The 24817-nt window shown below is 59.2% G+C and overlaps 2 protein-coding genes across 2 annotated transcripts in view; both read left to right on the top strand.

The window, feature by feature from the left end:
* The first annotated feature begins 827 nt into the window (after positions 1–827).
* On the top strand, positions 828–23873 carry BDKRB2 (bradykinin receptor B2). Its single transcript, XM_006098290.3, has 3 exons — positions 828–849; positions 17203–17319; positions 21253–23873. Exons 2-3 carry the CDS (start codon positions 17246–17248, stop codon positions 22355–22357), a joined length of 1179 nt encoding a protein of 392 aa, XP_006098352.1. The 5' UTR covers positions 828–849; positions 17203–17245; the 3' UTR covers positions 22358–23873.
* BDKRB1 (bradykinin receptor B1) overlaps positions 837–24817 on the top strand; it is a 38881-nt gene continuing 14900 nt past the window's right edge. The window contains 2 exon segments of the mRNA XM_014463929.2: positions 837–849; positions 17203–17319. The gene's annotated coding sequence lies outside the window, so the exon portion shown is untranslated.

Below are 24817 nucleotides of genomic sequence, written 5' to 3'. Positions count from 1 at the left end.
GGGGGACCTCCCCGGGGAGCTCGCCAGAAAACAGAGCGGGAAAGGGGTTCCTGAGTTCGTGCTGCCCTCGCCCCGCGGGAGGCAGACGCGGCATAAAAATCACCCAACTGCCCTGCCCACCTGGCCACCGTCTGTTTACACCTACACTCAGGCCCAAAACAGCCCTGCAGGGAACAGCCGTGATAAGCAATCAGTGTTGTGCTCACTCACAGAGTGCGCCAGCGGCAAGAGCACTCCTACCCAGGCTCACCCGCCAAGCAGCCACCATCCACACCTACCATCTCATTTAGCTGCAAAAGGGGGCCGCAGGGAGGGTACACACAGACCCAGCCACAGGCGGCCTGGCTCCTGGGAGGACCGGGGAGGGACTGCCCAGCGCAGCAGAGTCCTGGGCTTAGTAAGGGGCCTGCCTCAGAGCGACAGCCAGATACCTTTCAGGACTACGGCCAATGCTGCTCCGAGGCTCCGGGGCAGCCACGGTCCTCACAATAGAACATTCCTTGGGGCGACCTGGACAGTCTTCCAGGGGCTCCCCGAGCTCTCAGAGCTCAGAGGCCCGCGGAGACCTGGGCAGCCGCCCGCCCCACCTGGCCCCGGGATCCAGGGTTTGGAAACTGCAGCCCGCCCGGCTCAGAGGCTGGGCGGGCGGCGGGGCTGGGCTGGAGTGGGGGGAGGAAGTGCCCAGGAGGGCGATGACGTCACAGCCCAGCCCTTGAAAGATGAGCTGTTCCTGCCAGCACTCGAGCTCCCCTGCAGCTCCTCGGAGAGGAGGGGACATCGGGCAGCCCTGCCCGACGCCGGACCGGGGAGCGACCGCCCGAGGTGCACGCGCAGCTCCCTCCGGACAAGGTGGGTGCCCGCCCGGCGCCGGTCCGCCGCCGCGCCTTTGCTGGGAGGACAGGCAGCCCAGCCAGAGGGAAGGGGGCGGGTGGGCGTCGCAGGGGCTGAGTTTGGGGAAACCTCCCCTCCTGCCCCGTCCGGTCCTGACAAGTGACAAGAAGGGCTTCTAGCCAGAGGAGTCGGCTTGTTTGCTTTGGGTTTGCCCTCTTCCTGAATCGGGGCGACAGGCGGCACGTGTGTGTGTGTGTGTGTGTGTGTGTGTGTGTGTGTGTGTGTGCTCGCGCATGCACGTGTGTGAGCCGTGTAGGACAGCCTCGGTTGATTTTTACGCTCCATCTGGGGCGCCTTGGACAGAGAGCTTCAGTCCAGGGGGTGCGGCGGGGTGGGGGTGGCTCCTCGCTCAGGACTCTGCCGTCTCTCACCGGCCCTGTGTGACCTGGGACACATTGTTAACCTCTCTGAGCCTGGGTTTTTCGGTGCAAAGCGCTCTGCTGGCATGCTGCCCAGGCGGCCGGGGTGTGATCAGTGGAGGAGGAAAGGAGTGTGTAAATGTTGGCTGATGTGCATTGAGGTGGTGATTTTAACGTTCTCGCCTCTCCCCCCGCCCCCAACCCCCTCCTGGAGCAAGACATCCAGCCCTGGGTGGGGGTCCCCGCTCTGTCTCCATCCCCCGCCTGACACTTTTGACACATTTCCTCCCATGTCTTGAGCCATAAAGATGGCCTGGCAGGGTGGCTGCGAAGACAGAGATGGGCTCCTGCCTGTGAAGCGCCACATGCGTATGCAGTCGCGCTCAGTACTTGGTAGCGGTTATTAGAACTGCTGAGGGCGGGTAGGGTCACGGGCCTGGGCCGCTGGACGATGGGTGGGCGTTGCTCTCCGGGGCAGGTTAGAATGTGCCTCCCTGAGTCACAGGCTGCCTGGCTCCTGCAGCCGCAGGAAGCGCAAGCTCTGGCCCAAGTGTGGGGCAGGGGGGCCCTGGGCCAGCCCCACCTCCTACCTCCTTCCCTGAGGACTCCAGGGGACACTGCCCCTTCTCTGGGTCCTGGCAGCAGTGGGGGGATGGGAGCATCCTGTGAGCGAGCGGAGCCCCACAAGCTGGAAGAAAGCATTTGCTGTCTTCCTCCTGCTGGGGCGGGAGTCCAGCAGGTGGGGAGCGGCCAGGAGAAAGGGGTTTGGAAAACACTGAAAACTAGAAGGCCCCCATGCTGACTCCACACGCAGGACCCCGGGGTCTCCACCCAGCTCTGCCCTGAACCCACAACACCCCTGCGGCCTCCTGCTCCTGCAGCCGAGATGGGGAAGCTGAGTCCCAGGCGAGGACATACGCTAGTGTCTGGGGAAATGCCTCGCCCCCCCTGGGATGTGGACCTGTCACTCACAAACAGGGGGTGCAGGTGAGTGAGTGGGTGCTGAGACTAAGGGTTGGGATGAGGTGCTGGCTGACGAGACCGAGCAGCGGAGTAGCTATGCCACGTGGTCTCTGCTAACACTGTGTCCGAATAGACGTTCAGAGGGGCCTGAGGGTGACGCCAAGGGCTGCCGCTCTCACCTGGGCTGCCTCGTGGTCAGGGAGGAGCCCACCCGGGCAGGGCAGAGTGCGTACACATCCACCGGGGGACTCTGGCTTCCAGAATGAGCCTTGTCTGTCCATTCACAGCTATCTCCTCAGCACGGAGAACGGTGCCTACCACAGAGCTGGCTCTGTCAGTATTGCTCAATGACTGGATGGGACGGACGGATGGATGAGTGGACGGATGGACAGACGGATGGGTGGATGGATGGCTGGATGGATGGGTAGACAGATAGATAAATGAACATTGGCCACAGAGAAGCCCTGAAAAGCACACGAAGTATGTCACTACGTGAAAGAAGCCAGACTGAAAAGGCCATGTGCTGTGGGATTCCAACTCTATGACACTCTGGGAAAGGCAAAAACACCCTATATAATAAAGAGCTAATATGCTAATTAGACCGGACGGCGGAACAACCTTCCGGAATGACCTTCCAGAAAGACCAGTGGGCAGAGCCTCGGGGCCGCAGGGCTGTGAGGCTGCTAGGGCTGTGAGGGCCGAGCCCCTTGCACGAATTTCCTGCATCGGGCCTCTAGTGGAAACAATGAAAATACCAGTGGTTGCCAGCTGGGGAGTGGGAGGGAGGAACAGGTGGAGCACGGAGGCTTGATAGGGCAGTGACGCTACTGTGTGATGCTGCGATGGTGGGCACATGTCATTGTGCATTTGTCCAAACCCACAGACGGTACAGCACCGAGAGCGAAGCCCAGTGGCAGCCGTGGACTTTGGGTGATGGTGGCATGTCAGTGCAGGTTCACTGATTGTCATAAATGCGCCACTCGGCTGGGGGCTGGAGGTACATGGGAAACCTCTGTCGAGGCATTTCCCCGGGCACTGAGCAGGGGCTCAGTGTTTCTGTGTTCCTAAAACTGCTGTGAAACATAAATTCTATTTAAGAAAAAAGAGAAACGCGGACAGAGCAGGCCTGCATGTTGCTTTGAGGAGCCAGAGGCGCTTGGAGTGTCTCAGGGCCATGAGTCAAATGATGGGAACTTACCAAGACTTGATCCCCAAGTGCATCGCTTCCAATGCCACCTGGTCCAGGCATGCCTGACCCCTGGGGAGCCCTCTCAGCGCGCATGCTCCCAGAGATGGGGAGCTCACTGCTTTACCGGGCAGCTCACTCTGTCTCGGGACAGCTGTCCTGTTAAAAGGTTCTTTAGTCCTAACCGGTTTGGCTCAGTGGATAGAGCGTCAGCCTGGGGACTAAAGGGTCCCGAGTTCGATTCTGGCCAAGGGCACATGCTCAGGTTGTGGGCTCCATCCCCCCTCTCCTAGTAGGGGGCATACAGGAGGCAGCCAATCAATGATTCTCTCTCATCATTGATGTTTCTATTTCTCTCCCTTCCTCCCTGAAATCAATGAAAAAAACAAATTATATATATTCGTGCACCAGTGGGGTCCCTCGGCCTGGCCTGCAGGAATGGGCCAAAACCGGCTCTCTGACATCCCCCGAGGGGTCCCCTGACAGGTCTCGGATTGCAGGAGGGTGCAGGTAAGGCTGAGGGACCCCACCAGTGCACGATTGGGGCAGGGGAGGGACTGCGGGAGGGCTCTAGGACATGTCTGGCCCATCTTGCTCAGTCCCGATTATCCGGACCCCAGCAGCAAGCTAACCTACTGGTGGGAGTGTCTGCCCCCTGGTGGTCAGTGCATGTCATAGTGACTGGCCGACTGGTCAACTCTCTGCCCCCTGGTGGTCAGTGCATGTCATAGCGAGTGATTGAGCAGCCTTAGCATATCATTAGCATATTATGCTTTGATTGGTTGAAAGGACGACTGGACGACCAGGCACTTAGCATATTAGGCTTTTATTATATAGGATATAAAAAAAAAGTTCTTTAGACTGAAGCTAAACTCCTCTCCCACTGAACAACAGTCCACTTTCTGTTTCTTGGAGTTGGACTGATAATTCTAGTCTTTATTGGTCCTCTGAGCTCAATCTCTAAAACTCTTTCATCAAAACACAATTTCCAGAACAAACCCCAGGAGTCAGGCATTTCTTTGGCTCTGTCATCACAGTGGGATTTTTATGGTTCTGGAGGCTAGAAAAATGTGAGCCCGCCCCCGAGAAAACCTCACAGCACGAAGCAGGCTGGAATAACACAGGCTCTGGGCTCGAATCTGACTGCTTATTGGCTAGCGACGCTCTCTGAGCCTCAGCTTTCCCAGCTGCACAGGGCTCCCCCTCCCCATCTCTGAGGCCAGGAGGAGGTTAGCTCAGATGGGGCAGGTGCAGAGGAAGCAGCGGCCGGGCTCCCTGCAGGTGCGCACCTAGCAGACGGATGGCGTACGGGGTCAGGAAAAGAGCCCGGGACTATCAGGGGTGTTGTCTCTGCCCCGCAGGGGGGTCACTGCGGCTTGGGGTTCCCGAGGCCAGGCACCCAGGGGTGGTGCCAGCAGGAGCCCACACACACTTCTCTGCAGGCTCCAACTTCCCTCCTTCCCACCCCCAGTGCCTTGGGCCTCTCTGATCTCCCTGGCCAGTGGGGTGCTGTGAGATGGGGTGCAGAGAACTGGCTTCCAGACCCCACCCCAAGCCCACACGCTACGTGAGCGACCTCTGGCAAGTCACTTTGCTTCTCTGAGCCTCAGGGGCCCACCTCTGAGCACCAGCAGAGTCTGTGAGGACATCTTGTGGGATGTTGTAAGTGCGGGGCCCCGGTGCAGCCCCGTGGCTTCTGTGTTTGTTATTGTGCTGATTTGTACCCATGACATCACGTCCCCTGCTCTTTCCTGTGGGGTCCCCGAGTGACCATGCTCCAGGGTGGTGTGGCCTGATGGGGAAAGACCGGTCATTTCCAAACTGTGTTGTGCCTCGGAGTCACCTGGAGGTCGGTCCCCCACGCAGACGCCAGGCCCTCCCCTGGGGCCCTGACTTGGAGGTCTGGGTGCCCAAAGACTTGCTAACATGTCCAGGGACAGAAGCAGGGGGTCTCCGTCCACACTTTGAGGCAAACCGCCTTAGCAAAGGGCTTTCTGAGGGGAGCAAACTTGAGAGCAGCTCAGACCCTGCCTCTGCCCTGGGCCTAAGGCCGCCCTCCCTGACCCCTCCTCTTAGTCCCCACAGCCAAGCGATGTGGGGTCCCCAAGCCCTGGCACAGACGTTCCATCGCTGCCGCTCCCAGCTCGTCTCAGGACTGACAGACACCCTCTCCCTGAGAACACAGGCCCTCGGAGCTCCCAGCCCAGCTCCATCGGAGATGCACTTGGGTCTCAAGGTTCTGAGAAGCACCCCATTGTGTCCTGCCTCCCCCATCCGGCTGGAAGTCCCTCCGGGGAAAAGACGGAACCAGGCCCGAGCGTGGCGCCCGCTGCGCACCTCGAACACGCCTGCAGGGGCGACACCCGCCATGGACCCTGAGGCTCTCTGGGTTTTCTCAGGAGCATCTGAGATTGCACTTTCCAACCAAACTCAAAATTAATTCCATCAAATAATTCGAGAAAAAGACGTGTTATAGAAAAAAATTAGTGCGATCAATGAAACCAGTTGAATTCTAAGGTATGGCTAACAAATTGGCTGTAATGTGATTATGAAGCTTAATAACTGTTAGAAAGGAAACTTAAAACAGAAAAGACATAAGACATTAGGTAATGACCTGGAACTAAAATTTCTCAGTATTGTAATTAAATCTGAAAGTGGGAAGGAGGAGGTTGGAGGGAAGGAAAAGTGTGCTAAAGATTTATCTTACCCAGAAAAATAGCTCTTTTTCCTACTCTTGATGCTAATAGTTAGATACAAGTTTTTTTATATATATATTTTATTGATTTTTTACAGAGAGGAAGGGAGAAGGATAGAGAGCTAGAAACATCGATGAGAGAGAAACATCGATCAGCTGCCTCCTGCACACTCCCCACTGGGGATGTGCCCGCAACCAAGGTACACGCCCTTGACTGGAATCGAACCTGGGACCTTTCAGTCCGCAGGCCGACGCTCTATCCACTGAGCCAAACTGGTCAGGGCATAGATACAAGTTTTAACACGTTTGTTAAAATTTGAAAGATAATCCTTAGAAGAGAAGAATATATATATGCATACACACATGCATACACACATATACATCAATGCACACACATACACATACCCCATACACACATGCAGACACAGCACACATCTATATATATAAAAGCCTAATATGCAAACTGTCCCCTTGGGAGTTTGACCAGGAGACCCGGAGTTCAATCGCTCGCTATGACATACACTGACCACCAGGGGGCTGCGCAGAACCAAGGAAGGCCCCAGCCAGCAGCCAGAAGGCCCAATCAGCCCTGATTGCTGGCCAGCCTAGGGACCCTACCCGTGCAACAATTTTGTGCACCGGGCCTCTAGTATATATATAAATACACACACACACACACACACACACACACACACACACACACTGCCTCTCTGCAGCCTGCATGTCCCCACAGCCAGCTTGTGACACGTCTAGAACGTCCACGTCCAAACTGTCTTTGTGGGCAGGTTTCGAGTTCTTTCTCCTGAAGGACCAGGGAAAGCGAGGGTGGGTCCAAATGGGGGAGGGGTGCGGTGGGGTGGGCAGGGCCCGAGACTGCCCAGCGCACATGGAAGTCTAGCTCAGCCCCACCTCTGGGCAGCTGTGCCACCCTAAACTGCCCAAGTACCCACAGACCAACCGGCTAGGCAGGGCGGTGTCCCCACGTGAGAGTCGAGGAAATTGGCTCCAGGGTGAGACAGGGAGTCGGAGGCTGAGCTGGGCTGGGACCTGGGCTGGGTCTTCCCAGGAGGACACTGCACCTGCCCGGCAGGTAAAGGTGTAGCTAGGACCCCTGAGGGTGCTCAGGCCGGTGCGGAGACCAGCCTTGCTGCTGCGGAGGGAGCAGGAGGGGCTGGGGCTGCAGATACTGCTGGGAGCCTGAGCTACCTGCCCAACTGGATGCCTGTGTGCCCCTGGCGATGGGCTTACTGTGAGGATGAGTATCAGACCCTGACGTGGACGGTGCTGGCTGAGGGCCTGGGCTCACCTGGGGCATCACTCCACAGAACAGTTTGTGGATCTGGGGAGAGGGGAGGCGACCGTTAATCCTGAGGCAGGGAAGGGAGCTGAGGGCTAGTGAGATCCTGGGGGCCAGGGGGGCCTCGCGGGGTCCTGGCCACCACCTGCACCCTGGCGATAATGTTCCCTGTCCTACAGGTGGGGGGTCCTCACGGAGGTGCCCTCAAAGTCACATTGTTAACAAATGGCAGAGCTGGGATCCGAACAGCCCCGTGTGATGGACCACCCAGGCTCTTTTGTTACGCAGCAGGCCTGACAGGGTGGCGAGGGAGATATGCCAGAGGTGGGGGCCGGGGAAGCGGCAGGCAACATACCGAGGAAGAAACACCAGCCATCTTCGGGTTTCTGCAGCAGCAGAGACTTCAGACCCCAAAGGGGCCCCGGCAGGCTCAGCAGAGGAACAGGGGTGGCCCTGAGTGGCCCTGAGTGGGTGGCGGCAGCAGAAAGGTGCCCACAGGGGAAAGGGCTCGACCGTGTCATCTCTGGAACCAGCAGGGAAAACCCCTCAGGGACCTAAACCAGGCCACGGAGGGCTTGCCTCTGCCCCTTCCTTTGTTTCACGGGGACCCCCACATTCAGCTCAAACCTGGGGACAATGCGTGCTTCCGCAGCCCAGCGGGAACCCTCCCCTCCCCCGGCTCCCCAGCTTCTCCCTGGGTGGCTAGAAGCCCACTGACTCCACCCGCTCAGAGCCCGGGTGGTCGAGTGAAACAGAAAACCATTGAAGAAACATTCGTAAATACTCGAGCGTTTCCCCGGAAATGAAAACAGGATTGTGCAAATATTTACCAGTTTTTCATGTAAGCAAGTCCTTCTTGGAGCAGGAGTTGGCTGATTATCTTTCTTACATAAACTAGCCCGTATTTCATTCCGTTTTTAAAGGATCGGAGAAAACACTTGGCTTATTTACACATTTTTATTACAAAAGTAAGACATGTTTCTTCATAGAAAAATTGGAGGCTACTACAAAGAATTAAAAAAACAAAAACGAAAAGCCCAGCCTCCCAGGCGACCACCGAGAGCAGTAATCGGGCATGTTGCCTTCAGGGTTCTCCCTACCGCGTCCTCCTGCAATTTAGTGCCCGGCTTTTTTTTTTCCACTCGACTCGGTACCAGAAGTGTCCTCTGTTTTTTGGCGAATTCTTTGGAGCATCATTTCCCACATATGTAACAAGTTCCCTGGCTTTCGTGTGTTCCTCATCTACAAGATGCTAAGCAGCTCTCCCCTTCCCCTGTCCTGCAGATTATTTTCAGAAATACCAACCAAAAGGGAAGTGGCGGGGTTTTTTTTTGAGGTTCTTGATTTGCTTCACTGAATTATCTAAAAATTGAATTTTCTGGAGACAGTCTTGGGGGGCACTCCACCCTCCCCCGTCCGACCTTCTTCAGAGAGGGCGTCTGGCAGCCCCCACTGGCTCCGAGGTCTGTCCCTGGCCCTGGCCCGTAGGCGCTTGCTGACCAGGTGGTGTTCCTGTTGTCTGGGCCCCGTGGGCTCCGGCAGGAACCGGGCCAGGCAGCCGGAGGCTGGAGCCCGGAGCTGGCGTCTCATGGGCCACAGGCTCCTACTAATTGTAATGATCCCTGCTAGGAAATCGAGGTGCGGAGAGGTGAGGGCCCTTTCCCGGCCCCGCTTCCAGCAGAGCCCGTGGGAAGGTGAGCAGCTTGGCACGGCCTCTGCCTGGCACCGAGTCACGGCGGGCCAAGCGGGCACCTCCGAGGCTTTTGTTTCTGGTCCCCAAACTGAAAGGCAGGAGCTTAGCAAGCCCGAGCCTGTCAGTCCTCCTCCACCCCCGCTCAGGAAGGGGAACCCCACCTGCCTTGGCCACGCTGTGGGCTGAGGCCGACCCTGCGCTGCACAGCGAGCGGGCTGGCCTGCTGGCTCAGGGACCTTCTGAACTTCACTTTCCAACCTGAAATAGGAGGGGTCACGCCGGTAACCCCCGTGCAGTGCAGCCCGGGAGTGAGTGAGGGGTTCTTGGGTCTGTGGGTCTCCTGACAGGCAGTTGGCATCTCCAGTCCCGTTGCATCAGATGAACTCAATATTTGTGTCTCGAACCAGGAAGGCTGAGGGGTGAGGGGGGCACAGCGTTGGACGGGGCAGCCACATAGAGGCCTAGGGCTTAAATCCGGAGGATTTAAGGAATCTTGGTCCAAATAACACCAAAAACATAGCCCAGACTTTTTTGAACACTTCCAGTGACGGGGAACTCACTACTGCAAAGAGCAAGTGATTTGGTGGCCATGCAGTGAGCAGCTAAGCTGGGCCGGACCAGGTCCTCTGAAGAGCAAGGACCTCGCCTGTGCCCGAGGGACCAACCGGGGTGGGAGTAGAGAAAAGAAACAGTGCTTGTGTGTGTGTGTGTGCATGTGTGTGTGTGTCTGTGTGTATGTCTGTGTGTGTGTATCTGTGTGTGTTTGTGTGTCTGTGTGTGTATCTGTGTCTGTGTCTGTATCTGTGTGTCTGTGTGTGTCTGTGTGTGTGTGTGTGTTTGTGTGTCTGTGTGTCTGTGTGTGCTTGTGCTTGGGGTGACCACACGGGCCCCCATTTATGAGTCTGTGACCTTGGATGGATCGCTTTCTGAACCCCGGTCTATAAAATAGACATCACAGGCCCAGGAAGGACAGTCGCCTCTCCCTCCCTCCGTGGCCCCTCCCTCCCGGCATCTCCCTTCCCTCACAGAAAAGGTTAGCTCCACTTTACCCCGCGGCTAAGGCACCGGCCCCAGCCACCCAGGCAGACAAACCCAGCCGGGGCCGCCTCGCGGGGCTCCCGGTCCAGGCGGGATGTGGGCCCCTCTGTGGGGACCCAGGGCCACCCTGCAGCCTCCGCTTCTCCGGTCCTGGGTCCTGGAGAGTCCGGCCCGTCCTGGGCAGGGCAGCTCTGAGAAACACGCCCCCCCCCCTCCTGGAAAAGGTAGGGCGTGGGCAGAACCGAGAGCCTGGAATCTGGATGACTCCCTGGATCCCAACCAGCTCCACCTTCCGCGGCAGAACTGGGCAGAGGGCTGTGGCCACAGGGCTGCTATGACTTGACTGTGGCTTTGACCTGGGCAGGCCTGACCGGGTGGGGCTGGGACCTGGGATCCTCGGAGCTTGTGGGGCGCAGGGCAGGGAGGCTGAGCCACTCCCAGGGAAGGGGGACGTGCTGAGACTCATTCCGCCCTTCTCCTTACGAGTCTCTGGGTGCCAGCGAGAGAGGACATGAACCCCGGGAAACACAGCACACCAATCCCATTCCTTCTGCTCGCATGCTCCTCAGGACGGGGAGCTCACTGCTTCCCCAGGCAGCTTATTTTCTCTCTGGGGACCTGCTTGTGCAAAGTCTCCAGAATCAGCTATCACCACTTCTCGTTCTCCCAGTGAAGGCCCAGAGATGTCGAGGCGTTTATCCGGGTCCCACCTGGGACTCAGAGATGGAGGCAGGCCCAGCACCCGGGGCTCTAGAGCTCAGACAAGACTCCTTCCACCTCTTTGCTGGAGAGTCTCGGACGAGGGAGGTATCTCTGCTGCTGGAGAGGTCAGGGAAGGCTTCTCGGAGGAGGTGACATCTGAGATGGCCCTTAAAAGACGGCACCAGGATGTGGCTTGATGCCCCAATTCATTGTGTCCTGCCCCCCGCGTCTGTGCTCTTTCCTGCTCTGTCTCACCGTGAGCATGGCAAAAGGGAATATGCATTAATTGGATGGATGGATGGATGGATGGATGGATGGATGGATGGATGGATGGATGGATGAATGGATGGGTAGATGGATGGATGGATGGATGGATGGATGGATGGATGGACGGACGGGCAGGAAGGCCACCCCCAGAGGCGAGCGGGCAGTGGTAGAGGTCCCTTCAGAGCCGAGGGCATCTTGTGAGGAGGCTTTAGATGCCAAGCATTTCTGGCCCCGCGGCCTGTTTTGCTCTGCAGCTGGCTCAGCGTCTCCGTTTATTGTGTCTTTCTCTGTTTTGTAAACCAGGCTGAGTGACAAGAGGTCACAGCACACACTTGTGTGTGGCCAAGGAGCCGGGCCAGCAGCCAGCTTGGCGGAGGCCCCTGGCCGGCTGCCCTCTCCTCCCACCCCAGCAGGCCCGTGCCTCCCCGGCCCCCGGCCCTCCAGGGAGCGGGGCGTCTGCGGCTGGGGCGCGCGCTCTTCAGCACACCCAGGCCTGCGCGGCCCCAGCGACCTCTTGTCTGGCAAGCACTCCCGCTGGGCCCGTGGTTCTGGCTTTTGCTCCCTTGCAAGAACATGTTTTTATTGTTGGTTTTTTGTTTGTTTTTGTTTTATATATTTTTATTGGTTTCAGAGAGGAAGGGAGAGGGAGATAGAAACATCAATGATGAGAATCATTGATCGGCTGCCTCCTGCACGCCCCCTGCTGGGGATCGAGCCCACAACCCGAGCCTGTGCCCTGACCAGACCAGGAAGCGAACCATAATCTCTTGGTTCATAGATCGACTTTCAACCACTGAGCAATGCCTGCTGGGCACAAGAATTTCTATATTCCCCACCCCCATTATAAATTATTTACTTGCTCAGGACAGAAACCCCAGGGCGTGCAGGAAAGTGGGGAGAGGACCTCTTTGCCATCCATCCAAGGCAGCAGCTCTGAGGGTTTCCGTGATGCCCATCTCGGCCTGGCATGGGCTGCGGGCACGGGGTTTGGGGTGTAACCGCGTTTACAGCCAGACATTAGCACACGGCTCTGTTTTCCGCCTGGGATGGGGACAGGTGTAGGATGATATAAAAAAAAAAAGTAGGGGGTCTGGGCACCAGGATTCCAGGACCTGGGTTCAAGGCTGGGCTCTGCCACGCGCTGGCCGTGTCCTGGGAGAATGGCCACCTCGCTGGGCCTCGGTGTCCACGTCTATAATGAGGGGCCGGATGTAAGTGTCCAGAGCCTTCCACGCGGCTCCCCGGGGTCCTGGCAGGGTGACCAGGGACAGAGCTCAGGGCGGAGGAAGAGGACAGTGCCTCTACAGGAACCCCACCCTCCCGTTACCACGGCTCCTCGAGCTCGGCCCTCGGCCGCTCCAGGCCTGGAAGTGCCCCCGACCCCAGTCACCTCTGACCTGGACCAGAGCCGACTAACCACTGTGCTACATCGGCCGGGGCAGAACTCTGGGAGATTTTAATATTTTTAAATGCTCTGTAGTGTGGTCATATTATCTTTTAAAACCAAAGGGGAGACTTTTTTTTAAGGGGAAGGAGTGGTGTCAGGATGTCAGATAAAGTTGCTCATTCATTAGAACTACAGACCCCAATGCCGGGACAAGACACAGAACACGCTGAACAGCGTAGCCCACCCCAATGAACAGGGACAAGGAACAGACGACGAGGAGCCGGGGTATTGAGGGGCGCAGGTCGGGGAGGCTGCTCTGACCTCCGCTGGGAAAGCAGGCGAGTGAGGGGCTCTGCCCAGAGGCCTCCCCTCCCACTCCCCCCTGCAAATGTTTCCGACACACCCCAGGCTCCTGGTGTCCAAATGCTGGAGGGCCCACGCGTGTGTGCGAGGTGGAACCGGGTCCAATCTGGTTCTGGGACCCGAGCTCACTTCCCAGGGCCCACCGCCCCTCCCCAGGCAGCTCAGGTCTGTTTGCAGAGCAAGGACCCCTTGGAGCTGCGCTGAGGCCGCACTCCCCCTGCTGAGGCTGACACAGAGCCTGGGCCCTCCCTTCCCCACCCAGGACTCGCTGTGGCCTGGGGTTTACCCTCTGACCACCTACAGAGCAGCCCCCACTGGCCAAACCCCATGGGCAGCCAGGTGGCAGAGAGTCCGGTGGGGTCCCCACAGGGTCCGAAGGTGCGGCCTGACCCGGGCAGCTCTCAGCAGCTCCCCACGGAGGTCCCGCCCCCGCGCACCCACGCAGGCAGGAAGACATTTATTCTGGGGAGGCGTCGGGAAAGGTCCCGGAGCCATGACTCAGGAGGCCTCGGTGCCCAGCTCGGGCCTTGACCCCGACGTGCTGGGTGGTCTGAGAGATTTCACTTCTTTATGGAGCAACTGTGTGTGTTTTTAAGAGACTGGGATGCAGCCCGGCCGGCGTGGCTCAGTGGTTGAGCATGGAATCATGAACCAGGAGGTCACAGTTCGATTCCCAGTCAGGGCACATGCCAGGGTTGCAGGCTTGATCCCCAGTAGGGGGCGTGCAGGAGGCAGCCGTCAATGAATCTCTCTCCTCATTAGTGTTTCTCTCTCCCTCTCCCTTCCCCTCTGAAAGGAATAAAAATATATAAAGTAAGTAACTTAAGAAATACAATAGCCTATTGTATTCATCGTTGACTATGGCGATGAAGTCTGGCTGGCTTAGGGGCAGCCCAGGCAGGGACCTGCTCTCATTGCTGGGAAATCACAGACCCCAGAGAGGTGTTGGGGCCCCGCCAGCCCCCTGGGACGTTTTGCTCAGTGGCCTCGTTGCAGGAGGGACTGACTGATTGGGGCTACTTACCCTCCAGCCCCCGACCCCCGCTCTGAGAAGCACCCCGGGCTCTGGCAGGCAGCCACGGATACGGGGCTGGACTTGGCTGCAAGGCCGACTCCGTACACAGCAAACCTGGCCCCTGAGCAGGAGCTGCGTCCTTCCGTGGTGGCCACAGCCCCAGCCCTGGACGTGGATTCCTGGGAAGCGGAATGAGCCGCCTCTCTGGCTGCGGGAAGTCGCTGCTGGCAGCTCCACGGCCCCAGGTTTATGGGAGCCTGTGGAGGGCAGTATTTTCAAGGGAACTTCTTGGACAGAATCCCGAGGGAGGCTGTGTACAGTGAGTCAGAGGCTGGGGGTTCCTTCCAACGCATCGGCTTGAAAGATGAGAGGGAGGACCAGCTGGGGGCTCCGCCTCCCCACACCCACCCCGGCCAGGGCTCCAGCCCGGGGCCCGCCCAGGCCTGATGGCTGCGGAAAGCCAGGGGGGATAAGGGGCTCACTCAGGGCCACACACAGGCCCCACTCCTGACCACCGTCACCCGCTGTGCCTGTGTGCCCGCCACACCACGCTCCCCCACCCAATTCCTTTAAATGCTTCTCTGACATCTGACTTGATAATCCCAGGATGCATGAGTCAGGGTCCCAGGAGGAAAGAGGCACACTGGGTCACATGGCGGATGCTCACAGAGGGCCTGTGACAGGTGCAGACAGCGTGCGGGCACCACAGGGCCTGAGCTGGCAGCCAAGGTCCCACTCCGCCCGCCCTCCCGCCTGAGGCCTGAGCTCACAAGAGGTGGCATCACCAGCCGGGCAAGGACCCCTGACCGCCAGCCCTGGAAGCCCCTCCTCACTCTCCTCCCTCCCTCAGCCTCCTGCTGGGACCCCCACTGGCCAAACCCCAGGGGAAGCCCAGTGGCCCCGCAGGGTCTGCAGGGAGCGTGGCCTGACCAGGGCAGCCCTCAGCAGCTCCCACAGGTCCTGCCCAGGGCATCCACGCAGGCAGGTGGGCATGCACACGCGCGGGCACACAAACACACACACACACACACACACACGCATGCACACACACACATACACACACATACACACACACCTCCAAACAGACACAGAGAAACCCTAGAATGGCCTCCGCCTCCCCCTTCTCCGGGCCCTCACACCTCCGGCCTCTGGACAGCTGGAGAGCTAAAGGCCTCACCTCTGCTTTGAAAACGAGAGCAATGTTTACAGCCATTAGCAAGCCATTAGGGGCCAGCTTGGCTGACTCCCCAAATCTGGGGACACCCCGCCAGGTCGGCCCCCTGGGGAGCCCTGGGGTCCTGGCCAGGAGATGCTCGCAGGCCCTGAGGTTCCTGTGCAGGGTCACTGTCCACGAGGAGACGGGAGGCCCTGCCAGCAGCTGAGGTCCCTGGGCCAGAGGGGAGCCCCGGGGGGCTGGGAGGCTTGATGTTCCTCTCGCCCCCTGGACCTCAGCACCCAAAACACCCCGTCACTGTTACTGAGAAATGAACGGTCGCAACAGCTGACCCCTGGACTTCCTCTCCCTGGGGCAGGCCTGGCCCAGCCACAAGGTGACCTGCCTGCCGGCCTTTCTCCCTCCCCAGCCGCCTCCTCCAGGATCAGGACGCGGCTCTCAGCGCTCCTGCAGTTCCCAGGCGTGGCCTCAGCTCGTTAACGAGTGTCCATTGACTGTTCCCCTCGCTTCCTGCTTACCAACAGCGTTCTCTGTTTCTAACCGGTTCCCATTTCCTGAACCAATTTCCAAGGCCTTATCTCCTCCTCCCACAGCTGAGCTGGGACAGCTGTGCGCGTTCGCAGACCCCCTCGCCGAGGAGGGCTGAAGGGGGGCAGGCAGATCGGGGTACACCCGTGCACACGCACGGGCGCCCACGCACCCAGCTCTGCACACCGCCCAGCCAGGAGAGTGGTCCCACGGGACCCTGGCGAGAGCCCCAGGGGTGGCCCCGGGAGGGGGTGAAGCCCCACCTCCAGGTTTGCCAGCAGGGACTCGGGGCGGGTGGCCGCACCTCTCTGCACCCCTATCCTCCTCGGTAGGGCCAGTGTGCAGCGTGCCTCCCTCCCGGGGGTGCGGCCAAACGGGAGGGGCAGAGACAGGCTCTGGCCCCGGGAGCCCCACTGGGCAGAAGGGCTTACACCTGTGACTGGGACGCAGGTGAGGCCCGGCTCAGCCCTGAGGCACGTGGTGGCAGCGACAGCCACAGGTTAAAGCTGCTCCTCTGTACCCACCTCCCTCCTCACACTCTAAGGCAGCGGTTCTCAACCTGTGGGTCGCGACCCTTTTGGGGGGTCGAACGGCCCTTTCACAGGGGTCGCCTAAGACCTTTGGAAAACACATATATAATTACATATTGTTTTGTGATTAATCACTATGCTTTAATTATGTTCAATTTGTAACAATGAAATTGGGGGTCACCACAACATGAGGAACTGTGTTAAAGGGTCGCGGCATTAGGAAGGTTGAGAACCACTGCTCTAAGGCCTCGTTCCCATCATAGTTCCCGTCTAATTCGTCCCCGTCACATACAGGTGAGCCTGCGCGCACGCCCAGGCCCTGCCCTGCGCACAACTCACACCCACACCTGCTGTACCTGCCGCACCTGCCACAGAGCACCTCACACCTAAAGGGCAGGTCTCAGCGCCTGATCCTGTGTCTCCGCGTCAGCCACGCCCGTCTCCCCTTCCCAGGAGAGCGCAACCCCTGGGGGCGGGGGCCTTGGCACCTCCTCCCCCTCATGCCCAGCCCCTCCTGCACCGGGCATGTCAGTTTCCTCTCTGAACGCCCCTGGAAGCCTCCTCCCGGGCCCCACCACTCCGGGCCTCCAGGAAGGGCTGCGCCCACTCACGGGTCTCCCTGCGCCCACGCTGCTCCCCTCCCCCCCACCGCAATCCCGTCTCCCTGTAGCCACGGGGGGGGGGGCGAGGGGGAGGGAGGGGGGTGTTGAGGGGGAGGCCAGCAGCACTCACACCAGCCTCTTCCTGCCCCAGGGCCTTTGCTCCTGCTGCTCCTCCCGCCCAGACATCCTCCTCCCCAGCCAGGGCCGCCCTTCACCCAGGTCACTCCGTCACCCTGAGTCTCGTAATAACCGCCCGCGTCCCTGCAGGGCTGCTCTGGGCCGTGTTAGATGCTGTCCTGGGGCTCTTTTACTTAGATCATGGCACTTGCTTAATGACGAAGTTGAGTAATATCTGCTTCTCCACTACAGGCTCCTGGCGGGCAGGTGCTGGGCTTCCTCGTCTCCACACTCAGCGCCTGGCAGACCTGCTGAGGCAGGATCCGGTCCCGCCTTGGGGATCACGCGTGTGTTTTCTGGTCCCCGCCGGCCACTTACCTCTCTTTCTCTTCCAGCCAGCACAGGTGAGGCCCCACTCACGTCCCGCTCGGAGTCCAAATGTTCTCTCCCTGGAAGAGGCCCATGCTCCTGTCTGTCCATGAAGACCTGGTGCCCACCACGGCCTCCTTCAGGTGAGTCAGAGACCCCTCCACTCCCCGTTCCCCGGTGGGCGGGGGCCCCCTGGGAACGCCCAGGACAGGGCAGCCCTCCTCTCCTGGACCACAGGGGAAGCAACGGGTGATGTTAAATCCAAATGAGCCCCTCCCAGGGGCTGGGAGGCCAGGGCTCGCATCGCCCTGGGCCTGCGGGCGGGGGCAGTGGGCGGCTCTGTGGGGGAGGGGAGGGGGTACAGGAAGAGGACACGTTTCTGGTGGTCATACGTGAGCTATCCTGGGTGAACTTGGACATGAAGACGGTGAAACCAAAGTCAACACCCAGGAGTCCCAAGGAGATACGCCAGGTCGCCGTGGAGACGGGATGTGGCCAGCACCTGGCTGACATCTGGTGGAAGGCCAGGACCCTCGAGAGAGAGGGTGTGGGGGAATCTGTCCTGAGTCGAAGCAGGAAAAAAGGAGGGTCAGTCCTGAGGAGGGCAGTGCTGCCAAGACAAAGGGGAGAGGGGCCCAGCCTGGCCTCTGGGTCCTGTGGTGGGTGTGGCCTGCAAAGATGATGACAGAGACCATCTTGGCTGGGGCGTGGACCTCGGGCCTGTAGCTGATCCCACGGATGCACCCCCAGGCCACCTCCTGACTTTCCTGTGGCTTCCCCGAGCCCGCCCGACCAGGGGCCACCCTGCTGGCTGAGGAGTGTCTGTGGAGCGTCCACAAGGAGCCTCTGGGGGGCCCGTCTCTGTGAGCTGGGCCTGCAGACCCTCTCCCTGTGGGGCTGCTGAGGAAGCAGGTTCCTGTAGCTCAGTGGTTCTCAACCTGTGGGTCGTGACCCCTTTGGGGGTCGAACAACCCTTTCACAGGGGTCGCCTAAGACCATCGGAAAACACATACATAATTACATATTGTTGTTGTGATTAATCACTATGCTTTAATTATGTTCAATTTGTAACAATGAAAATACATCGTATTTCAGATATTTACATTACGATTCATAACAGTAGCAAAGTTACAGTTATGAAGTAGCAACGAAAATAATTTTATGGTTGGGGGTCACCACAACATGAGAAACTGTATTAAAGGGTCGCGGCATGAGGAAGGTTGAGAAACACTGCCAGAGATGGGCCAAGGCTGGACGGACAGAGGGGCTGTCCGGGGAGCCTGCCTGTTTGCCCAGGGCAGGAATTTAAGGCCCTGGGCGACCCTTGTCCCTGCTCCCTGATGTTGGGGGCCTCAGCTGGAAGGCTCAAAGGCCAGTGTTCCCAGGGTGAACCACTGAGTCCACGTGTAACCACACAATCCATGGGTCCGCGCTGCCTGCCACTACTCGAGCCAATAAGCAGAGACAGGGTTGAATCATTATGAGCGTTTATCCCAATCCGGCCGGCAGCATGGGAGCAGCAGGTCAGCCACAAACATCTGCTCTGCACCCCCCACACCAGCTGCTTATATTGGGCAGAAGGACAAAGATTCCAGGGGAAAGTAGGCAAAGGGTGTGCTAAGTGGGCAGTTTACAGGGAATGGGGGCTGGGGATTTGCAAAGGCCTGTGGGTACGCAAGGTCTGGGGGTCTTCAAAGGGCTGGAGGCTCTGGTTTCCATGATCATAGGCAGCTCCCTGAGGGGGAGGACGGGCTGCATGTCAGGTGAGCTCCCAGGTCCCAGCTAGAATGCGCCTTCTTTCATCAGAACAAGACAGTCGTGGCTCCCAGAGCATGGTTGGTATTTCTGACAGTCACGGCTGGCCCCAGGGCTCTATCTCTGCCCCCAGCTCGAGGAGGAAGTGCAGTGCACTTTAGGGTGGGTCTCTGGTGCCACGCACTGTCCCACCTCTGCCACCAGGGCTGGGAAGCCGGTCTGAGCCCTGGGCCTCACGGAGAGAGAAACTGCACCCCACCCCTTGGAGGAGGCGCACCAACACATTGTCGGACAGGATGTCTGAAAACCGCAGGGGGTGTCTCCCCAGAGCGCACGTCCCGCCCCATCACTTCCTCAGCGCCCGCCCGGGGCTGACTGCCCGTGTGCCCTTACACAGCCCCCTCTCCTGCCTCTTCCCACCTCGAACTTCTTGTCCACCTTCCAGAACACGCCAGCAGCTCCCCCCTCTGGCCTCGGCCTGGCCTGGCCTGTCTCCAACCTGCTCCCCTCCCCCAGTGCTGTGTCCCGTGCCCCTCGCCCCGCCCCTGGGCACTCATCCAATACTGGGCCACCGGCAGGGCCCGGACACTGGTATCCCCTCTGGGCTCCTGCAGCCGGGGCAGGGCTTGGCTCAGAGAACACTCCAGACTCATGGAAAGAGGGGGTGCATGGTGAGTGTCAATCACAGGTCTCCAGTCCTGCCCCCCCCCGCCCCCCCTGCTGGCCAGCTGCTCCGGGAAGCAGAGGGGCTTTTCCTGGGAATCCCAGAGCCACCCAGCAAGCTCTTTCCCGGGATCTGTTGCTCAATGCCTCCCCCTGAGCCTGCCCAACAACCACCCGCCCGGGAAAAGCCCCCTCCTTCCGCCTTCCCTCCCCACCCCACGGGCAGTAGCACACGCCTCCTTAGTCCTGCCCTCTGGGCTGTGTGCTCAGCTTTCCAACGGGTCCTCATGCCCACTCTTGCATTTGAATCTTGCAACAGCCGTGCCCGGCAAAGAACACAAACGAAGCAGGAAGGCCCAGCAATGGGCCCAGGCCCACACAGCCAGGGCTGGAACCATGTCTTTTTAAGCAAACCCGAGAGGGCCATTTGCTGAAGGTGGAGATGAATCGGCCCTTCTAGAGAGCGAACGGCCCCGAGGCCTGGGTCTTACCCGCCAGGGTGCAAAGGGAGCCCTGGGTTCCTGATGCAGTCAGTTATCGGTGCCGGGCGGCGACCTGCCACGGGGTGCCAGAGTGTGACAGGGTCGTTCTAACAGGTTCGCACGGACGGATAACTATTCCTGTTTGTTGAACCACGCACAGTGCTCGGGGCTCTTTGCGCATTGCCTTAGCTCCTCACCACAACCCTGAGCGGTAGACTGTCTCATGCCTCTTTCACAAGGTAGGTGGCTGAGGTTCAGAGAGGTTCATTCACTTACCCAAGGTCACACAGCGAGTGAATGAGCCAGGATTTGAACCCAGGAGGACCGTCTGGCCCCCAAGCCCCGGCCCTCCCTCTCTGTTATGTAAGCTCCAGTCACTATCAGCGCTGATGGGGGGAACGACAACCCGATGTACCGTCTACCCGTCTACCACAGCGGTTCTCAACCTGTGGGTCGCGACCCCTTTGGGGGTCGAACGACCCTTTCACAGGGGTCGCTTAAGACCATCGGAAAACACATATATAATTACATATTGTTTTTGTGATTAATCACTATGCTTTAATTATCTTCAATTTGTAACAATGATTTGAGGGTCACCACAACATGAGGGGCTGTATTAAAGGGTCGCGGCATTAGGAAGGTTGAGAACCACTGGTCTACCAGGAGAAAGGGCTGGGCAGAGGGGCCGTGGTCTGGGAGCCAGCCTGGACTCTCCCTGTCTGGCATGATATCATGTTTCTGGTCAATAAATTAATGACCTGTGGCCAGACCACGCGAGGCTGAGCGGTGACCGGCCTCTGGGAAGGGCCCACGCGATACGGAAGGAATGAATTCTGGATCCTCCCATCACAAAAGCTCTGCGGAGGCCGGGGTCCAGGCCTCGTGATGGCTGGTGCTGGGGATGGACGCTGGCCCAGGAAACATCCCCTCGGAGTCGCGAGACGAGGAACAGGAGCCGTCTCTTCAGGCGGGAGAAGAGGCGCCCCCGAGGCCCGGGAGTCAGGTGCCTGAACGGGGTCTGAGCATGGCCGGCTGCAGAGAGGCCCCGCGTTCACCCCTGACTATGCCTTCCGCCTTCCGCAAGCTGTTGGAGGACCGCCCCTCCTCCCGCATCCATTGTTCCTCCCTCCTCCTGTGACCTGGAGGTGTAACCGCCTCTCTCCCACTTTCTTTCAGCGCTGACATGCTCAACATCACCTCGGAGGCCCTGCTGCCTGTCAACGGGACCCCCGCCCAGGGCGGCAGCTGCGGGCAGGCGGAGGTGCTGGGCTGGCTCAACAGCATCCAGGCGCCCTTCCTCTGGGTCCTGTTCGTGCTGGCGCTGCTCGAGAACATCTTCGTGCTCGGCGTCTTCGGCCTGCACAAGAGCAGGTGCACCGTCGCCGAGATCTACCTGAGCAACCTGGCCGTGGCCGACCTGATCCTGGCCTGCGGGCTGCCCTTCTGGGCCACCACCATCGCCAACAACTTCGACTGGCTCTTCGGGGAGGCCCTGTGCCGCATGGTGAACACCATGGCCTACATGAACCTGTACAGCAGCATCTGCTTCCTCATGCTGGTGAGCATCGACCGCTACCTGGCCCTGGTGAAGACCATGTCCGCCGGCCGGCTGCGCGGCGTGCGCTGGGCCAAACTCTACTGCCTGGTGATCTGGGGGTGCGCGCTGCTGCTGAGCTCCCCCATGCTGGCCTTCCGCCACATGAAGGTCTACCGGGACGAGGGCTACAACGTCACGGCCTGCATCATCACCTACCCCTCGCGCACCTGGGAGGTGTTCACCAACATGCTCCTGAACTTGGTGGGCTTCCTCCTGCCGCTGGGCGTCATCTCCTTCTGCACCGTGCAGATCATGCAGGTGCTCCGCAACAACGAGATGCAGAAGTTCAAGGAGATCCAGACGGAGCGGCGGGCCACGGTGCTGGTGCTGGCCGTGCTGCTGCTCTTCGTGGTCTGCTGGCTGCCCTTCCAGATCAGCACCTTCCTGGACACGCTGCTGCGCCTGGGCGTCCTCTCCGGCTGCTGGGACGAGTACGTGGTGGACGTCTTCACGCAGATCTCCACCTACCTGGCCTACAGCAACAGCTGCCTCAACCCGCTGGTGTACGCCATCGTGGGCAAGCGCTTCCGCAAGAAATCCCGGGAGGTGTACCAGCGCCTGTGCCACCGCGGGGGCTGCGCGTCCCAGCCCAGCCCGGAGAGCTCCATGGGCACGCTGCGGACCTCCATCTCCATGGAGCGGCAGATCCACAAACTGCCACGCTGGGTGGGGAGCAGCCAGTGAGCAGAGGCCACCAGGGCCACCGTGCCTGGGTGAGGGTCACGGACAGTTGCTCCGGGGATGTGCCTGGCGAGGGTGGCAGCCACCTCTCGGTGACCCCGGCAGCGGGCCGGTGTCTGCAGACAACAGCAGCAGGGTTCCTGCCGGCCCTGCAGGGAGCGCAGCTATGAGGATGGGTGACCCCGTCCACCCGCAAGGCCTCCGTGAACACGACAGCATTACCGTCTTCCTTGCTCCACCCCTGGGCCCGTCTGCTCCTTCCCAGGAGTGGAGAGGCCTGGGGGCCAGGACAGGGGTGACTGAGCTCTCCTGCCCCCTTGGTGTCCGCCTGCCCCAGCGTGACAGCTCGGAGCTCCGGGAGCACCTGTGCCCGGCTGAGTTCTTGCCTGGGGTCTCTTTCACCCACTCGGCTAGGACTTGGAAGGAGGATTTCTCCGGTTAGTGAAGGTGGACCTCGGAGAGTCCCTGGTGAGGCCCCGGGGACTCAGGATTCGGTCCCTCCCCTTGCCTGGGGACAAGGAGACTGTGCCCAAGAAGAACCCAGTAAGCGCTAACCCAGCGCTGCCGTCTGCGCGGCCTTGAGCCCCGCGGGCCCGGGGAGGAGAGAGGAAGCGTGGCCTCCGTCTCAGAGGAGCTCGCAGGTTCGCGTGGGGACCACTGAGCACTTGGCCGCCGCAGGCTGCTCTGCACAGGGCCAGGCAGAGCCCATGTGCAGCGCAGAGCAAACGCGGAGGAGTCTGGCGCCCCAGCGCCCCGACCACCCCACCCATCACACATCCTCTTGTCCCTGCCTCGGTTTCCCCCTCTGTGACACCAGGTGGTGAGGATTCCAGGAGGGGACCAGCACAGAAGGACTTGGGAAAACAATGGTGCTACGTAAACGTGAGGTGTCCTTACGCACAGAGAGCAGGGTCCGGGGAGGCCGGAACCCGGAGGGCCAGGAGGCTCTGACCCATAAATCCTGCCCGTCCAGCTGCAGACTTTACAACAAGAAGGAGGGCCAGAAAGATTCCTCCCCCTCCCAGCCTTGCCCCCTGCCGGCCACCGCCCTCTGCCCAGGAAACATACGCACTTGTAGGTGGAAAAAGGGAATGGAGTGAGAAGGAGCGACCGTTCAGTGTTAGCGTGAAGCTAAGCCACGCACGTACTGCGAGTGGAAGGGAAGGAGGCCGTGCTTGGCCATGTGTGGCCCCCACGTGTCCGTGGGTGGGCGGTGGTCGAAGGGGCTCCTGTGAGCAGAGCCGCGTCACAGCCCGGGCCCCTAACGGACAGTTAGACCACGTGTGGTCCGAGCAGCGGTCATTCTACGGGAGGGAGCCGCCCTGAGGGTCGTGTTGCTACCTCGCTAAAGAACCTCTGTCCCGCTAAAGAACACCTGTCCCCACTAAAGAACCTCTGTCCCGGGAAAGCCCCCGAGAGCTGTTGGTTTGTAAGGAGGCGCATTTCACATACGAGGAGAGAGGGGTGGACAGTGTGAACGTGTCTGTTCTGTGCCGTAATAAATGGAGGAGTGTTTGCAGACTTCTTTCTTTCTTTGGTTACAGCTCCCGAACCCTGAGCTTCCTCAGGGGCACCCGCGGTCGGAAGGAAGCCGTGGGGTTTCCCTCCATTCCCGCCGAACCTACTTTAGGGCGTTTGTCCTGTCGATCAGCTTTTGAGGTTGCGTATCCTTATAAGTAAAAGAATTTAGTTACTTATACCCAACACGTACACTTATGAACACATATTACAATGTACATCCTGAAATACACTCAAGTAGAAAGTTAAGGAACTCTAATGGGATTGGGATATTTGCCCCATCCTGCATTTCTACTCTGGTGACTCATTACCAAGTTTCCACCAGGTGCCTGGGGCCCGAAAGACCTCAGAATCACAGAGATGCAGTGACTCCAGTGTTCATGCATGTAACACATATTATATAAATTTTTGTATGTATTGTATTATATATTTATAATATACTAGAGGCCTGGTGCATGAATTTGTGCACAGGTGGGGTCCCTCAGCCTTGCTGATGATCGGGGCCGATTGGGGCCAGTCGGCCAGGAGAGGGACTGTGAGAGGTTAGCTGGCTGTGGGAGGTTGGCTGTGGGAGTGCACTGACCACCAGGGGGCAGCTCCTGCATTGAGCATCTGCCCCCTGGTGGTCAGTGTGCATCATAGCTACCGGCCAGTCGGCTGGTCATAACATTCACTTAGGCTTTTATATATATAGTTGCCTTTCATTTGATCTCCCTGTCACATCAGGAGTGTCCTCTACATTGTCCAGATTAAACAGTTGCCTACTACTTGCATACTCCCAGTGATGGGGAACTCATTATCTATTCCATTTGGGGACCTCTTCATATTCATGTATTCATTCTTTCACTCATTCATTAAGTGAAACCTGCATTCTGTGTCTACAGAAACAGCACTGCCCCATCTACACATCCATCCCTCTACCCATGCCAGAACCCTGGGCTCTTC

The sequence above is a fragment of the Myotis lucifugus genome, unplaced genomic scaffold (assembly GCF_000147115.1).
Source record: "Myotis lucifugus unplaced genomic scaffold, Myoluc2.0 scaffold_228, whole genome shotgun sequence".
Classification (NCBI taxonomy): Eukaryota; Metazoa; Chordata; class Mammalia; order Chiroptera; family Vespertilionidae; genus Myotis; species Myotis lucifugus.
The sequence above is the reverse complement of the archived record's forward strand: the minus strand, read 5'-3'. Positions and strand labels throughout refer to the sequence as shown.

Excerpts from the sequence above, each read along its gene's own strand:
- BDKRB2 (XM_006098290.3), top strand. The coding sequence starts at position 17,246 with ATGTTCTCTCCCTGGAAGAGGCCCATGCTCCTGTCTGTCCATGAAGAC. Across the intron at positions 17,320-21,252 it reads CCCACCACGGCCTCCTTCAG|CGCTGACATGCTCAACATCA; the intron begins GTGAGTCAGAGA and ends ACTTTCTTTCAG.